This window comes from Delphinus delphis, chromosome 13 (genome assembly GCF_949987515.2).
Source record: "Delphinus delphis chromosome 13, mDelDel1.2, whole genome shotgun sequence".
Classification (NCBI taxonomy): domain Eukaryota; kingdom Metazoa; phylum Chordata; class Mammalia; order Artiodactyla; family Delphinidae; genus Delphinus; species Delphinus delphis.
In genome coordinates this window covers 24,954,944-24,973,929 of record NC_082695.1, presented here as the reverse complement: position 1 = coordinate 24,973,929, position 18,986 = coordinate 24,954,944, and the positions used below count along the sequence as shown (strand labels likewise).

Genomic DNA, 18,986 nt, shown 5'->3' with positions numbered 1-18,986 from the left:
TAGAGCACGTGCTCTGCAACAAGAGAAGCCGCCACAATGAGAAGCCTGCACACCGCAACAAAGAGTAGCCCCTGCTCGCCACAACTAGAGAAAGCCTGTGTGCAGCAATGAAGACCCAATGCAGCCAAAAATAAATACCTAAATAAAATAAAAAACTGGTTCATTGAGAAGGTAAATTTTTGTCCTTTTTTTTTTTTTTTTTGCGGTACGCGGGCCTCTTACTGCTGTGGCCCCTCCCACTGCGGAGCACAGGGCCCGGACGCGCAGGCCCAGCGGCCATGGCTCACGGGCCCAGCCGCCCCATGGCATGCGGGATCCTCCCGGACCGGGGCATGAACCCATGTCCCCTGCATTGGCAGGCGGACTCCCAACCACTGCGCCACCAGGGAAGCCCAAGAAGGTAAATTTGATAAACCTTTAGCTAAATTAATCAGGAAACAAGAGAGAATATACAAACTGCAATATCAGAGGTCAGAGCAGAGACAACACTTCAGATTCTACAAATATCTAAAAGATAATAAGCGAAAATTATGATCAACTTTATGGCAATAAATTCAACAACTCAGATGAAATGGACAGAGTCCTTGAAAGACTCAAACAACCAAAGCTCACTCAAGAAGAAACAGATAACCTGAGTAACCCTAGAGTTACTAAAGAAATTGGATTTGTCATTAAAAACTTTCCCACGAAGAAAACCCCAGACCCAGGTGGCTTCACTGGGGAATTCTACCAAATATTTCAGTAGGAAATAATACCAATTGTACATAAACTTTTCCAGAAAAATAAAGAAGAGAGACTTCTTACCAACTCATTCCGTGAGGTCAACATTACCCTGATACCAAATCCTGCTAAAGACATAAAGAAAACTGCAGACCAATATCCTCATAAACATAGATGCAAAAATTCTAAACAAATTTTTAACAAATTAACAAGACAGAAAAAGGATAATACATCATAACCAAGTGGAGTCTATCCCAGGAATACAGGGTTGGTTTACTACTTTTTAAAAAATAAATCACCTTAAACAACTGGAAGATCAAAGAAGTCACAAGGAAAATCAGAAAATAATTAAAGACAATTGAGGGACTTCCTTGGTGGTGCAGTGGATAAGACTCCACGCTCCCAATGCAGGGGGCCTGGGTTCGATCCCTGGTCAGGGAACTAGACCCCACATGCATGCACAACTAAGAGATCGCATGCCACAACTAAGGAGACTGTGAGCTGCAACTAAGGAGCCTGCCCGCCACAACTAAGACCCAGTGCAACTAAATAAATAAATTAATTAAAATACTCAGTTAAAAAAAAAAAAGGAAACTCTGGCCCCCAGATTAGATTAAAAAAAAAAGACGAAAATTAAAACACAACATACTAAAACTAAAACTTATGGGACACAGCAAAAGCAGTGTTGGGGGGAAATTTATAGCTATAAACTCTTAAATGTTCAGAAATAAGAAAGAACTCAAATCAACAAACTAACTACCTTTACATCTTAAGGAACTAGAAAAAGAACAAATTAAACCCAAAAGCTAACAGAAGGAAGGAAATAATAAAGATTAGAACAGAGATAAACAAAATAAAGAGTAGAAAACAGAAAAATCAGTAAATCCAAAAGTTGGTTCTTTGAAAAGATGAACAAAATTGATAAACTTTTAGCTAGAAAGACTAAGAAAAGGAGAGAAAACTCAAATTACTAACATGAGAAAGTAGGCGCATTACTACTGATTCTACAAAAGTAAAAAGGATTATAAGAGAGTACTATGAATAACTGTTCACCAGTAAATTGGATAACCCAGATGAAATAGACAAACTCCTAGAAACACAAAACCTATTAAGACTGAATTATGAAGGAATAGGAAATATGAACAGACCTTTAACTAGTAAGAAGATTGAATCAGTAATCAAAAACCCCCCAACAAAAAAAGCCCTGGAATGGATGGCTTCACGGGTGAATTCTACCAAACATTTAAAGAAGAAATAACACCAATCCTCCTCAAAACTTTTCCAAAAATTGAAGAGGAGGAAACACTTCCTAACTCATTCTATGGGGCCAACACTACTCTGATACCAAAGCCAGACAGAGACACTGTAAGAAAACAAAACTACAGAGAAATATCCCTTATGAACAATGATGTAAAAATCCTCAACAAAATACTAGCAAACCAAATTCAGTAGCATATAAAAGGATCATACGCCATGACCAAGTGGGATTTATTTTTGGAATTCAAGGATAGTTCAACACATGAAAATCAATGAATGAAATATACCACATGGACAGAATGAAGGAAAAAAAACACATGATCATCTCAATTGATGCAGAAATGGCATTTGACAAAATCTGGCATCTAATCCTGACTAAAAAACAAAAACAAACAAAAAAACCTCTCAGCAACCGAGGAATAGAAGGGAGCTTTCTCAACCTGATTAAGGCCATCAACAAAACCTGGAGCTAATGGTACACTTAATGGTAAAAGCCTGAATGCCTTCCCCCTAAGATAGGTATCAACAAACTATGACCCTCTTGCCTATTTTGACTAAAATATAGGCACGCCTATTTATTTATGTGTTGACTTATGGCTAATTTCAAGGTACAATGGCAGAGTTGAATAGTTGCAACAGAGACCTATGACCCACAGAGTCTAAAATATTTACCACTAGGCCTTTAAGTAAAACTCTACTGACCCCTGCCCTAAGACCAGTAACAAGACAGGGATATCTGCTTCTATTCAATATTGTACTGTAGTTTCTAGCCAGTACAATAAGGAAAGAAAAAGGAATAAAAGGCATCTAGATTATAAAGGAAGAATTAAAACTGTCTTTAGTCACAGATGGCAAAATTGCCTATGTAGAAAATATGATGGAATTCATATTTTTTCCATTTTTCATAAGTACTAGTTACCTAGTGCTTATAACCCAGAAAGCCTCCTGTGACCTCCTAAAGGTTAACCATTATTGTGACACATATTAGACTAATCTTGCCAACTTCTGGGGTTTCAAGCAACCCAAGATTGTTAACAACCTCATACATATCTTTTGATGAATGCACGTACACACTTTGGTTGAGATATACCTGAGAGTGAAACTGCTTGCTCATATGATATATGAATATTCAACTTCAGCAGATACTTCCAAATAGTTCTCCAAAATGGCTGGAACACTTTCCAACCCCATCAGCAATGTCTAAGTGTTTTTATTCTGCTTCTTTCCCAACACTAGGCATCATCAGCTTTTTGAATTAGGCATTCTGTGTCTAATCTGCTGTAGCATCACCTCATTGTGGTTTTAATTTGTATTTCCCTGATGATTAATGACGCTGGGCATTTTTTCAGCTGTTTATTACCAGCCATTGGATATCCTTTTTTAAGAAGTGCTTGTGAAGTCTTCCTATTGGGTAGTACAAGTCCTCCAGCTTTGTTTTCCAAGACTGTCCGGGCTATCTATCCAAGTGGGTTTCCATATAAATGTTAATCAGCTGGTCAATTTCCATTAAAAAAATAAAGAAAACCCTGCTGATATTCTGATTGGAATTACATTTACGTTACAGATTATCTGCTCTTCCAATCAATGAACTTATTAGCACATCATGCCATTTACTTAGGTCTTCTTTAACTTCTTACAATGATATTTTATATTCTTCTGTTCTATACATCTTGCATTAGATTCATTCCTATGTACTTGAATTTTAAAATGCTAATAAAAATGAAATCTTTAAAAAATTTTTGTTTCTTATGTTTTTATCTGCATCTTTGTTAGATTTTCTATATCATAATTGTGTCTGTAAATAAACAGTTTTATATCTTTCTTTCCAATCACTATACTTTTTCTTTTTCTGCCTTACTGCCCTAGCTAGGACTTTCAATACAACATTGAAGAGAAGTGAGAGCAGTCTTCTTGCTTTCCTCATCTCTGGCAGAAAGCTCTTGATGTCACAATTAAGATTGATGTCTTGTCTACTATTTTTTTCTAGATACCTTTTATCAGACTAAGGAAAGCAGCTTCTATTCCTAATTTGTTAGAAATTTGTTCCTTTAAAAAAAAATTAAACAGTGAAACAGCTGAATTTTATCAAATGCTTTTTCTGCATCTACTGATCATATCTATCCTTTCATTTTGAGAACTTACTCTGAAGGATTTTAATTCTTTGAAATATTTTGAGACTTGCTACATAAGGCTCAGGATATGGCCCATTTTGATCAACATTCTGTGGCCAACTGGAAGGAATGGGCAATCTGCAGTTGTCTGGCGTAGCATTTTATAGCTGTCAGTCAGGACAAATTGGTTAACTGTGTTACTCCAATCTTCTATAGCTTTACTAAATTTGTTTGCTTCTTCTACTAGTTACTGAGAGAGGTGTGTTAAAACCTCCAAATATGACTGAGAGACTGTCTTTTTCTCCTTTCAGTTCTGTCAGTTTTGCTTTATGTTCTTTGGGGCTATGTTATCAGGTGCATATGAGTTTAGGATATAAGTGCCCGTGAAATCTTCTTACTGGGCAATGTAAGTCTTCCCACTCTGTTTCCCAAGACTGCCTTGACTACTGCAGTTGTTGCTATTTTTGTTTTGATCCTTTTATCATAATGAAGTGCCATCTTTATCTTTAGTAATACTTCCTTTTTTTTTTTAGTAATACTTCCTTTTTAAAAAAAAATTAATTAGGGCTTCCCTGGTGGCACAGTGGTTGACAGTCCGCCTGCCAATGCAGGGGACGTGGGTTTGTGCCCTGGTCTGGGAAGATCCCACATGCTGCAGAGCGGCTGGGCCCGTGAGCCATGGCCGCTAAGCCTGTGTGTCCGGAGCCTGTGCTCCGCAGTGGGAGAGGCCGCAATGGTGAGAGGCCCGCGTGCCACAAAAAAAAAAAAAAAAAAAAAGATTTAAAAACAAATTTAATTAATTTATTTACTTTTGGCTGCGTTGGGTCTTTGTTGCTGCACACGGGCTTTCTCTAGTTGCAGCGAGCGGGAGCTACTCTCTTCGTTGCGGTGCATGGCTTCTCATTGCGGTGGCTTCTCTTGTTGCGGAGCATGGGCTCTAGGTGCACAGGCTTCAGTAGTTGTAGCATGCGGGCTCAGTAGTTGTGGCTGGCAGGCTCTAGAGTGCAGGCTCAGTAGTTGTGGTGCACAGGCTTAGTTGTTCCGTGGCATGTGGGACCTTCCCGGACCAGGGCTCAAACCCATGTCTGCTGCATTGGCAGGCGGATTCTTAACCACTGCACCACCTGGGAAATCCCTAGTAATATTTCTTTCTGTGACAAGTACTTTGTCTGATGTTAGTATAGATCTCCCAACTTTTGATTAGTGCTTGCATAGTATCTTTCCCATTCTTTTATCTTCTTCAGTCTTTCCAGTTAAAGGATGATTCTTATATGCAAAACAGCATTGGGTTTGTTTTTTATAGTCTGAAAATCTTGGTCTTTTAACTGTAATACTCAGTCCATGTATGTATAATGCAACTGTAATATACTTGGGTTTAAATTTACTTCTGTACCCTTATGCTTTGTTCCTTTTCTCTCCTTTCCTGCCTTCTTTTGGATTAATTATTTATTATTACTCCATTTCCCCCTCTATTAGCCTCTTAATTTTCCATTTTTTATTATTGTTTTAGATGTTACCAATATATAATTTCTAGCAGTCACATTGAAACAGTAAAAAGACATAATATTAATATATTTTAATCAATCTAATATATTAAAATATGATCATTTCAATATGTATCAATATTTTTAAATGGGTTGTTTTACATCCTTTTTTCCCCATACTAAGCCTTCAAAATCTGATGTGTGTTTTATAATCACAGCACATCTCAATTTGGACTGGCCACATTTGAAGTGCTCGATAATCACATGCAGCCAATGGCCACTGTATCAGACAGTGCAGCCCTAGAGACTTATGGTATATGACCCTTAACTCACTAATATCTACCATAAATTCAGAATTTTATAACTTTCTGGACAATACAAGGACTTTACAACATGTTAATGACATTTACTTTTCTACCAACCTCTTGAGCCATTTTTGTTTTATATTTTAAACCTAAATACATCGTTAAACAAGACATTTTTATTATACTACAGAGTCAATATTCATTTATATTTACCCATATACTTATTTCTCCCATTGCTCTTTATTCCTTCCTATAATTTTGTTTCCCTATGGGATTATTTTCTTTTTGCTGAAAGAATTTCCTTTTTTCTTTCAGAGTGGGACTGTTGGTGATAATATTATGTTTTTGTCCATCTATGGAGAAGTTGCCAGTCTTATGAGTCTCTTCTGAAGCTAATACATTTTCTATTTTATGATTTTTCTCATTGACTTTCATTTTTGGCAGTTTTAGTAGGACACTCCTGTCCTTCCCTCTCCTCCTAGGACTCCAACTACACACGTGTTAAATCTTCTACTGTGTCCCACATCTATGACATCTTCCTACGTATTTTTCAACCTTTCATCTCTCAGTTTCACTGTGGATATTTTTAACTGATCAACCCTACAATTCACAAATTTGTATTGTATCTAGTGTGCTGTTAAATGCATGTATTGGAATTCCTAATTTCAGCTATTGTATTTTTTTAATTCTAAAGTTTCCATCTGATTCTATTTTATAGATTCCATTTCTCTGGTAAAATTTTCTTTTTCTTCATCTATTTTCTTGAACACACATTAATCAGTTATTTTAAAGGCCTAATCTAAGTATCTGGATCACCTGAAGCTTTTCCCTATATTACTTATTATTTCCCTTGATTTTCAGTCATTTGATCATGTTTACTGGCACGACGTATTTCTGATGGACTGCGAGACACTGGGTATCAGAATATAAGGGGCTGGATGGTGCCATCGCCCTGCAGAAAGGTTTTAAGTTTCTTCCGGCAGCTGAAGACCTCGATGTAGCAGGTGAAGTTCTGATGCTGAATTTCAAGCTGGCCTTTTCAGTCAACCTTTATCTGTAAGGCACTGTTCTTTTGAGGGCTCTACTGAACTCCCAGGATGTTTGCCAGGGTCACTCCTCCTTGGCTGGTCTTGAACTCTTGGTTTTTATCTTCCTGGTACCAGGAGAACAAAAGCTGTGCTGAATTATCTATCCTCTCAGCAGCAGATTTCTGCTGAAGTTCTCCAGTCCACCTCCACGCATCTTATCATGCGACAAATACCTTGAGGACAAGAGCTAAGTCAAATGTTGAGTTCACTACTCTGAGACTGTCTTCTCCCTGGGCTTTAGGACCCTCAAATCTCTGTTGCCTTAGTAGCTCCAAATTCAGATTTTAGTTTCCCTCCTCAGTGACTCTGAAACAAGCTCTGGACCACTGCTTTCCGTTTGGTCTCTGACCCATGCCAGGAGCTGGCAAATGCTCCAAGGGTTGAAAAAGGCAGTGCAAACAGAAGCTCAACTCAGTGTGATGTCTTTCTCCCTGCAATCTTGGCTCCTGCCAAATTTGTCCCAGCTGCCTTCATTAGTCCCCAGTGCCTTCACAGACATATATATATATATATATATATTTGCATTTTAAACAAAATAGTTCTCAGCAGAGTTTGATCTGATAACCTATCATAACCATACACAGAAGTCCATATTGAGTTTTAATTACTAATGCATATTTCACTGACTAGTCCACAAGCTTCCAGAAACAGGAACTACCTTCCTATTTCCTGATTTCTGCTTCAATGCCCAGCACACTACCTGGCACAGAGCTTAGTATGTATTTGATAAGTTAATTTCTATATTAGGAAATATTGCTAGAAAGCAAGTAAAGCATAGCACATAAAAACATCACTTTTAAACCATTCAAGTCCATCAATTCTTCTGATTCCATTAACGTCCACTAAGAAATGTACAATCTTTCCTTCTTTGGCCCAAGCACTAATGAGCAAATCCCTCAATAAAACTGTGCATTCTTAATGTTTATTTGAGATTACATTACCTCAGGCAGTACTAAAAGCTTTTGCCCATTTATTAAAACTATTTTGTACTAGATTAAGTGATTTCATTATCCTTTGGATTAACTAATCCATCTCTAGGCCTGGTATTTTATCAGAAAACAATGAGATTTCAAAGTAAAGCTCTCTTAAATTAACCTTTAGAGGCTCCTTGATTGTATTCAATTAGGTTTTCCCAGAACAAGAAAACAACAGTACAACAGAAGCTGTTAAATATAAAATCTAGAACCAAAGAAAAGTATACTGAAAGTACGAGCTATTTTCCTTATTACCTGGTTAGTCTCATACCATTACATTGTTAATCCCTAAAGCAACAGTCAAAGAACTGGAGTAGTAGCTGCCTCTGGGAACCAGAATTTACAGAGGTGACGGTATAGGGCAGCGGAGCATCACTTCTCTCCATAAGCACTAAAGAACTATTAGAGGTACCTATATATTTAAATTAATTTAAAAACACAATTGTAGGGCTTCCCTGGTGGCTCAGTGGTTAAGAATCCGCCTGCCAATGCAGGGGACATGGATTCGAGCCCTGGTCTGGGAAGATCCCACATGCTGCGGAGCAACTAAGCCCACACGCCACAACTACTGAGCCTGTGCTCTAGAGCCCGTGAGCCACAACTACTGAGCCCGCGTGCCACAACTACTGAAGCCCGTGCACTTAGAGCCCGTGCTCTGCAACAAGAGAAGCCACAACAATGAGAAGCCCACACACCGCAACGAAGAGTAGGCCCCACTCGCCACAACTAGAGAATGCCCGCGTGCAGCAACGAAGACCCAATGCAGCCAAAAATAGACAAATTAAAAAAAAATTTAAAAATAAAAAAACCCACAATTGTATACAAGCTGAGGCACTGATTAAAAAAGAAGAAAGACTCAATCCTTAAAGCAATAGTTCTGAAGGCTGTCTGTGATGCCACAGACTCATGGCTCAGCCTTGAGGGAGTCATTGATCCTGGTAGGGGTTCAGGCCCACATCTGTAAACCTGACAGTTAACTTAGATCGTCAAGTCCCCTTCAAAGGTAATATTCTAGTATTCTAAAACTTCACTGAATAATTGGTGGCAGGGCGCAATTTAAAAGAGAAAAATGTATTTGTCAGATAAAAGGCCAACTCACAAGGGCTTGTTTTGTAATGGATGGTTAATGAAATTACAGTGATTAGTACAATTATTTTAGGATGACTCTTAAGAGAGTTAGCAGAAGATGATATGAGTATTAGGGAATCTATCTCTGTTGATTAGACAGTTCCTACGACATAAAGCACGTGCAGTCCCAGCACTAACGATGCATTTGGGGCCTGAGAGTGCAGAATGTGCTAAGTGTCACGTAACAGCTCCTGCTCTAGTGAGCCAGTCCAGTGTCACAGCCTGCCCTCTCCTGCTGATTGTGGGAAGTCAGAGACCAAAGACTGGTCCCACACTGCTGGCTTCAAGGAGGGGGTGCGTTCATCCATACGTACAGCTAGATAAGGAAAGGGCTCTGGCACTTCTTACGTGGCTCTTGACAAATTAAGAGCTCTATCAGATATATCTTTCAGCTTAAAAAGATTATGCATATAAAATTATGTCCAATTTTAACTCACAGACCTTGAAATAAAAGAACCAGCATTCTATCTACTTTTAAACAGCAAAACAGATACCAGTCTCACAGGAAACAAAAGCCAGACAAACAAAAAAGTCATACATAGACATCATTACAAAAGTGTCCACAGGAAGTAAGGAAGGGGGGAAACAGGTTTGTAGCACAGACTGCCCAATGTATAAAAAGGTTTTTCTTATGTATGGCTAACCTTTCTGTTTTGCATTATATTTCCTCTTGCATTTTAAGAACTCAGTAAACAAAAAAATTTAAAATTATTAATTGAGGATCTTAAGGAATTGATTTGTGTGTTTTTTAACTTAATACAATGTACCTTAAAATCACAGAATCAGAGAATTTAAGTGGAGAGAACCAAGAGACATTAGTTAAATCATTGATTTAATGCTTGAATTACCTCGATCAACTTGGTTACTTAATTTTTAATCAACTTGCTACATGGCAAAATTCCATAATCAAGGGGGAGGTACTTTCTAATTATCTAAAATTACTCAATTTAAGGGTAATGGTCTAGGAAAATTTAAAGCTTATGTTACAAGATGACATGCAATAACATAGAAAAATAATGCTTTTAAAATCTATTAAACGCATAGCATATGCTAGAAATGTGCACAACTGTCTCACTTAAGCTTCCATTTTACAGAGGAGGAAACTGAGGCCCAGAGAGGCTAAGTAATTTGCAAAAGGTCACACAGTAAGAGGCAGAACTGACACTCAAACCTTACCTGACACTCAAGTCCAAGGTCTTAATCACGACTCTATGTGTGATTCTCACAGCATGGTCTATGGATCAAGTGCAATGCCTGTAAAAATGCAGATTCCGGAGTCTCCCAACGCACCTCTCAAATTATAAATCTTGAGGGTTGGTTCTCAGGAATCTGCACTTTTCCCACAATCTTCACAGGTTTTTGCATACAAGCCTGTGAACCACTGTTCTAAAAGTGAACCTCCAAGGTAACCCATGATATTCAACATATAGGTTCAGACAGTCATTCAGCTCTGCCATGTACAGGGCCTTCTGCTGGACGCTGGGCGGCAAAGACAGGCCCTTCTAAGGAGCTCACAGTCTAGAAAGGAAGACACACACACAAACTGACAACTTCAGTATCCTTGGGATATACCATGTGGGGTTCTGTATCACAGGGAAAATGAATTACAGACACAAAGACACTCCCCCACCAAAAAAAAACATGCCCTGATATACAGAAAGCACTCTGCCCTGGACTGGGTTCAAGTCAAGGAAGAACTAGGCCCCCGGGGCTCTGGGAGGAGGGGGTGCACATTAGGGATGAACCCTTGCGGGGGTGGAGCAGGGCAAAGGCAACATTGCACAGATGCTGACTTCGAAGCTGAAGGAGCAGACACTCCCCAGATGGAGTGGGTGAAGTGACAGGATGGGGGGGCACCAGTGGCCAAGGTGTGATTGTGGAGAAGCCGATAAGACTACACAGGGACCAGATCAACTGTAAGGGGTCTTGTTCTCCACACCAAGGATTTGAGGCTTTAACCAAATGGCAAAGGAGAAGCATCTTAAAGAGAAATAACCAGATCACAATTTCAAACCACTTTGGCAGCCAAGTAAAAGACAGCCAGGAGGGTGAGAAAATTACTTATGTCCATGCAAAGCCTTCATACGCAGTGTGCACAACAGCATCGTATGTACCGGCCACGACGACCAGACGGCGTCAGCAGATGATGGGATGACAACAGGTGGTCCACAAGGTGGAATACTGTTCAGTCGTAAAAGGAGTGACACGTGGAGAACATGCTACAACATGGGTGAACCGTGAAAACATTATGCTCAATGAAAGAGGCAGCCACAGAGGACCACACGCTGTGTAATTCCAGTGCCATGAAATGCCCAGAACAGGCACGTCTATGGAGACAGGAAGTAGATCCGTGGCTGCCTACAGCAAATGGGGAGGGACTGCTAACAGGTACAAGGTTTCTTTTCAGATTGATGAAAATTCTCTAAAACTAATTGTGGTGATGGCTGCACAACTCTGTGAAGACACTAAAATGTACATTTTTAAATGGGTGAACTGTACCTTATGTGAAGTATAGCCCAATAAAAAATGATGTTAAAGAAAAAAATGTAAAGGGTTGGGCAATACTGATTTATGCTCAAGATTTCAGTCCTTGATCAAATTAGGAGCCACGGCATTGATGTTCTTGCCACTTGGCGAAGCTGAGAGCATCAGTTTTACCCCCACTTTCAGGTATGGAGGACTGAAGTCTTTTAGGATGGAGTTTTATGTCTGGCATCTTTCACTTAGCATAATATTTTTAAGATTCATCCACGTTGTAGCATGTATCAAAACTTCTAATCCATGAACAAAGGATTTTTCCATTTACTTAGATTTTAATTTCTTTCATAATGTTTGTAGTTTCCAGTGTACAAGCCTTGTACCCCCTTGGTTAAATTTATTTCTAAGTCTTTTATTCTTTTTTTTAATTTTTATTTTATATTGGAGTATAGTTGATTAACAATGTTGTGTTAGTTCCAGTGTAAAGTGATTCAGTTATACATATACATGTACCTATTCTTTTTCAAATTGTTTTCCCATTTAGGTTATTACAGAATATTGAGCAGGGTTCCCTGTGCTATACAGTAGGTCCTTGCTGGTTATCTATTTTAAATATAGCAGTGTTTACATGTCAATCCCAAACTCCCAGTCTATCTCTCCCTCCCACCCTTCCCCCCTGGTAACGTAGGTTTGTTTTCTAAGTCTGTGAGTCTGTTTGTGTTTTGTTAACGTAGGTTTGTTTTCTAAGTCTGTGAGTCTGTTTCTGTTTTGTAGTAAGTTCATTTGTATCATTTTTTAAGATTCCACATATAAGCGACACCATATATTTGTCTTTCTCTGACTTACTTCACTAAGTATGATAACCTCCAGGTCCATCCATGTTACTGCAAACAGCATTATTTCACTCTTTTTAATGGCTGAGTAACATGCAATTGTACATACGTACCACATCTTCTTTACCCACTCATTTGTTGATGGACACCTAGGTTGCCTCCATGTCTCAGCAACTGTAAACAGCGCTGCAATGAACACTGGGGTGCATGTATCCTTTCGAACCATGCTTTTTTCCGGATATGTTATTATTTTTGGCCGCACCTCGCAGAACACAGGATCTTAGTTCCCCCACCAGGGACCAGGGATCAAACCCATGCCCCCTGCAGTGGAAGTGAGGAGTCTTAACCACTGGACCACCAGGGAATTCCCCCGGATATATTATTCTTTATGATGCTATTATAAATGGAAATGTTGTCTTAATTTCATTTTCAGAGTTTCATTGCTGGTATAGAGAAATTCAACTGATTTTTATATTGACCTTGTATCCTGTAACTCCGCTGGTTTGTTTAGCAGCTCCAAAGGTTTTTATGTGAATTCTTGAAGGTTTTCTAGATACCAATCATGTCACCTGCAAACAGACAGTTTTACTTCTTCCTTTTCAATGCCTTTTTTTCTTTCTCTTGCCCAGCTGCCCTAGCGAGAACTTCCAATAAAATGTCAATAGAAATGGTGAGAGTGGGCATCCTTTCCTGTTCCTGATCTTGCGGGGCAAGCACCTAGTCTTTTACCATTAAGTACGATGGTAGCTGTGGGTTTTCACAGATATCCTTTATCAGGTTGAGAAAGTTCTCTTCTATTCCTAGTTTGTTGAGTGTTTTTTTTTTTTATCATGAATGGGTTTTGAATTTTGTCAAATACTTTTTCTGCATCCACTGAGATGATTTTGTGGTTTTTCCCCTTTATTCCACAACATGGTGTATTACTTTAATTTTCATATGTTGAACCAACTTTGCATTCCTGAGATAAATCCAACTTGGTCATGGTGCACAATTCCTTTTATTTGCTGCTGGATTCTGTTTGCCCGTATATTTTATTGAGGATTTTTGCATAAGAAATATTGGTCTGTAGTTTTCTTGTGATGTCTTTTTCTGGCTTTGTTATCAGGGTAATACTGGACTCACAGAATGAATTAGGCAATGTTCTCTATTCTATTTTTGGAAGAGTTTGAGAAAGACTGCTGTTAATTCTTCTTTTAAACGTTTGGTAGAATTTACCAGTGAAGCCATCAGGCCCTGGGCTTTTCTTTGTTGAAAGCTTTTTGATCACTAATTCTGTTTCTTTAGTTGCTATACGTCTACTCAGATTTTCTTTCTTTCTTTTTTTAAAATATATATATATATTTTGATGTGGACCATTTTTAAAGTCTTTATTGAATTTTTTGGTTACAATATTGCTTCTGTTTTATGTTTTGTTTTTTTGGTGGCGAGGCATATGGGATCTTAGCTCCCTGATCAGGGATCAAAACCGTACCCCCTGCGCTGGAAGGTGAAGTCTTTAACCACTGGACCACCAGGGAAGTCCCAGATTTTCTTTCTTCTTGAGTTAATTTTTTAAAATTAATTTATTAATATTTTTGGCTGTATTGGGTCTTCGTTGCTGCGCACGTGCTTTCTCTAGTTGCGGCAAGTGGGGGCTACCTTCGTTGTGGTGCGCCGTTTTCTCATTTCAGTGGCTTCTCTCGTTGCGGAGCACGGGCTCTAGGCACGCGGGCTTCAGTAGTTGCGGCGCGTGGGCTCAGTAGTTGTGGTGCATGGGCTCAGTAGTTGTGGCGCACGGGCTTAGTTGCTCCACGGCACATGGGATCTTCCGGACCAGGGCTCGAACCCGTGTCCCCTGCATTGGCACGCGGATTCTTAACTACTGTGCCACCAGGCAGGTCCTTGAGTTAATTTTTATAGTTTGTGTATTTTGAGGTATTTGTCAAATTCATCTACGTTAAACAATTTGTTGGTATACTGTTCACAGTATTCCCTTTTAATCCCTTTCATTTCTCTAAGGTCATTAGTAATGTCCTCTCCTTTATTCCTGATTCTAGTAATTTTAGTCTCCTCTTTTTTTTTTCCTTTGTCAATCTAGGTAAAGATCTGTAGATTTGCTGATCTTTTCAAAGAACAAACTTCTGGTGTCACTGATGTTCTCTACTGATTCTTCTATCTCCTTTATTTCTGCTCTGACCTTTATTACTTCCTTCCTCTGACTGCTTTAGGCTTAGTCTGCTCTTCTTTTTCTACTTTCTTCAGGTTGACGGTTAGATCATTGATTTGAGATTTTTCTTCTTCTTCTTCTTCTTTTTTTTTTAATCTTTTGGCCACACCACACAGCATGTGGGATCTTAGTACCCCGACCAGGGATCAAACCCACACCCCCTGCATTGGAAGAGCGGGGTCTTAACCACTGGACCGCGAGGGAAGTCCTGAGATTCTTCTTTATAAAGATAGGTGTTCACAGCTATAAATTTCCCTGAGAGCTGCTTTTCAGCACCTCCCATAGTTTTGTTATGTTATGTTGTGAATTTTCCTTCAGTTATTAATTTCTAATTTCACTCCATTGTGATCAGAAAAGATACTTTGTGCAATTTCAATCTTTTAAAATTGATGAAGATTTGTTTTATTACTCAACATACAGCCTATCCTGAATGTTCTACGTGCACCTGAGAAGAATACATACTTTGCTGTTGTTGGATAGAGTGTTCAACAGATGTCTCACAGGTCTAATTAGTATATAGTTCATGTATATAGTATATGGTTCAAATCTTCTATGTCCTTGCTAGGTTTTTCTATCTAGCTATATCCCTATCATTTACTTTTTTTTTTTTTTTTGGCCTAAGCAATTATTTTATAAGTGTACAGTTCAGTGGCATTAAGTACATTCACATGGTTGTATAACCATCACCAGAATCCATTTCCAGAACTTTCTTCATCTTGCAAACTGTAACTCTGTACCCTTTAAACAATAAATCCCCATTACCCCCTGCCCCCAGCCCCTGGCAACCACCATTCTACTTTCAGTCTTGATGAATGTGACTATTCTACGGAGTTCATATAAGTGGAATCCTAAAATATTTGTACTTCTGTGTATGGCCCATTTCATTTAGCATAATGTCATGGAAGCAACCTAAATGTCCATCAACAGATGAATGGATAACGATGCAGTACATATATATGATAGAATACTACTCAGCCATAAAAAAGAATGAAATAATGCTATTTGCAGCAACATGGACATAGAGATTATCATATTAAGTGAAGTACGTCAGAGACAAGTATCATATGATATCACTTATGTGTGGAATCTAAAAAAATGATACAAATGAACTTATTTACAAAACAGAAACAGACTCACAGACAGAAAAACAAACTTACTGTTACCAGAGGGGATACTGTCTGTGTGTGTGTGTTGGGGGGGTATAAATTAGGAGTTTGGGATTAGCAGTTACTAACTACTATATATAAAATAGATAAACAACAAGGTCCTGCTACATAGCAAGGGGAACCATATTCAATGTCTTGTAGTGACCTATAATAGAAAAGAATCTGAAAAAGAATAGAAATATATTTATGTATAAATGAATCACTTTGTTATATACCTGAAACTAACACATCATAAATTAACTACACTTCAGTTTTTAAAAAAAGGTTAATAAAAAAAAGAGAGAGAGACTGACAGGGCAAGAAAGGAGAGGCTATAAAACAGTCCAGATGTGAAATGACAGGGCACAAAGACAGCCCAGTGGGAAGGGGAAAAAGCTAAGAGAAAACTTTAAACATATCAATGATAAGTAAAATCTTAATTTAAAGTAAAATAAATATATTTTCACTCTTAGTCCAGATGAGGCCTTAACAAAAGCAATTAACTGGGACTTAAATGATAAAGTGCTACAACAGCTGAACAAGAGTACTGTAAAGGTTAGCTACTCTGGAAAGGTAGGAAACTTATTTCATCCAAGGGATACTCTGCCATGTTCAGGGTAGACTTGGAATCCAGTGCAGGACTCGTCACTGCTCAGGTGAGTTGCGCCGTCAACACCTGGCGTGGCAGCTGCTCCCCTGGGACAAAAGAACCACGGGGCTACCTGATAGCCTTCGGTTTTCTTCTGACACCACTTCAGCAAGGCGTTCCTCTTGGATCCTCCATATTCTCTCGCCAATGCCGAGAGAGGGTCCTTCCTTTCTTCCCTGATAAGTGAAAATAAGGAACCCAAGTTGAAATATTTCTTATTTGAGCACCCTTCTAAACCAGAAATTCAACACAACAGAACATTTGAACAGAACAAACGCACACTCAGAGGCATCCAATGGCAAGATGTACCTTCACCCGTTGGATTTTTCCTGTCAGTTTTTATGGGTCCCACAGACCCACCACCATCAGGGGGCTCTGCCATCTGTAGGGGGCTCTGCCATCTGTAGGGGGCTCTACTCATTACCCACACGGAAACTGGCAAAGATTCAGCACCACTGCATCTTGGGTTCCTCATTTTCACTTAGGGAAGAAAGGAAGGACCCTCTCTTGGCACAGCACCACTGTGCCAGGCCATGTGCATGTGCTGGGCAGGGTGCAGTGAGCAACACAGAGACCCTGCCTCTCAAGGAACTTCAGAGTTTACTACAGGACAGACCAACTACAGAAGCTTGGGGGGGAAAAAAAATCAATGGCTATACCTTACTCATTTCTTAAAATTATATGGAGGGTACTTTAGGGCACTGTCAACTGCCTTGGAGGCAGAATAAATATCCTGCCCCAGACCAGACACTGAATCAAAAAAGATTTTGTGATCACCCTGGCGATGGAGCAGGGGAGGCATACAACCCACTCCTCCAGTACCCAATCCTTCCTTCCAGAAACTATTCTAGAAGCAGAACAGAATACCAAGGAGCACTCTGTAAAACAACCTGTTCCTTGACAAGCAGCACACTCTTAAAAGCCTGGTCTAATTTTTAGTGATGACTGCACAAGTGGAGATTCTAGCCCTACGACCCATACACTTAACAGTCCAGTAACTGTCCTAGAGGTTATGATGTTACAGGTGGCTTACTATTATTCTGTCCATATTCATCCTACAAAGTATGGTAGGAAATCAAAGAGCACACATGTAGAACTGAAGCTTTTCCAAGTGAGAGGTGCACTGAAATAGCACCAATTTTTATTTAGAACCAAAAGTAAAATATGAAAATATTTCAACTTGCAGTTAGACTGCTGTCTTGAAGAAATATACTTTTATGTTCGTGTACCTGCCCACCGATTGCTGCCCTGATTTAAAGGGTTCAAAGAAGTTTGTTATAACACCACTGATCACAGGAAATGAGAATGAAGATAAAGGTGAGATATGTGAATGAAAACAAAAGGGCAAGCCAAAAGAAAAATAAAAACCTCTATTATGCTCAAAATAAAACTACTACAATCACTTGTGAAAGGTTTCCTCTAGTTCACACAGGCCATTTTGTTATAGAAACAGCTTAAAAAGCATCAAAGACGAGTAAAGTCTATGGGCACAATGAGAAGCTGCAGCAAAGAGCCTCCTAGAGCAGAGGGTGCTCTCCTGTAACATCTTCACTGTAAGATAAGGAAGCTAAGGCCAGGAGACACCTTGTGGAGGCTCACAACTTCTAAGTGGGGCACCAGGAAGAGTGGGGGCCCTGCCCACCGGCGCGGACAGTGCTCCCCCGGGCTTGGCCAGGGCAGCATGAGCTGCACTCTCCACTGCACCCGACCTGCCTGACCCGCACTGAGTACGGGACCACTCTTCTAAGAGGTCGGTCCCTGAGAGGCTGGGTTTTATAAGTGAGCATATAATTTGAGTTTGAGACACCAAATATCCCACTTTTACTCAAACTTGTAAGTCAGTGTATGGTAAAGTTCTGAAACCCACTTCCATCCCTCCTTCAGTTCGTGTTCAGCCTTCCTGCACACTCACTGGAGTCACTGACCCTGCCAGTAACGCTCACCTTCCTCCCGGTCCACCACCCTGAAGGCCTCGCTCGAGTTCCCCTCTTCCAGCCTCCCCAACACTCCATCCACACCCCGTTTTCACTAAACTTACTTTTGTACTCAGCTGTTCTCTACTTGAAAAAACCAAAACCAAAAAACCCCACAAAAAACAAAAACACCAGCTGCTTGGGGAAAATAATTATCTCTTTTACTTTGCTTTACTTTTTCACTTTCATATCATCTTTCCCAATTCTAGGCATAGAAGGCTAGATCAGAAAACACTAAACAACACATAAAGAATGAAAATACATCAGTGCTCGAATGCCGTTACTTTATAACCTGATCATTTAATTTCAAAAGGCCAGGAACGGCAGGCATGAAATGCACCAATACTAACTACTGTCCTCTACCTTATCCGGCTTCGAGTGGTGGGGGTCACGGAGGCCGTGGGGGAGGAGGACAGGGACAGCTGTGGCGACGTGGCACCAATGGCCATGAGCGAGGCAGGAGACGCGCCCTCAGGTGCAGAGACATCTCGCTTCATCTCTTCACTGCTTCGTCTGGACACTGAGTGTAAGAAACAGCCATTATGCAATTTATAGCAAAAACATTTTAAGCTGAGTTCTTGAGACATCTTCAGCAGGTCCCCAAAAGAGCAGAAATTATCATACAGGAGGAAAAA

At 39.6% G+C, this 18,986-nt stretch overlaps 1 protein-coding gene across 2 annotated transcripts in view; it reads right to left on the bottom strand.

The window, feature by feature from the left end:
* The window catches only part of SPECC1L (sperm antigen with calponin homology and coiled-coil domains 1 like), a 122,691-nt gene that overhangs the window by 21,027 nt on the left and 82,678 nt on the right, over positions 1 to 18,986 (bottom strand). For both annotated transcript variants that reach the window (XM_060028433.1, XM_060028434.1), the window contains 2 exons: positions 18,715 to 18,871; positions 16,452 to 16,554 (listed from right to left, as the gene is read on the bottom strand). In XM_060028433.1, coding sequence (XP_059884416.1) covers positions 16,452 to 16,554; positions 18,715 to 18,871 — 260 coding nt within the window. The remainder of the gene's footprint in view (positions 1 to 16,451; positions 16,555 to 18,714; positions 18,872 to 18,986) is intronic.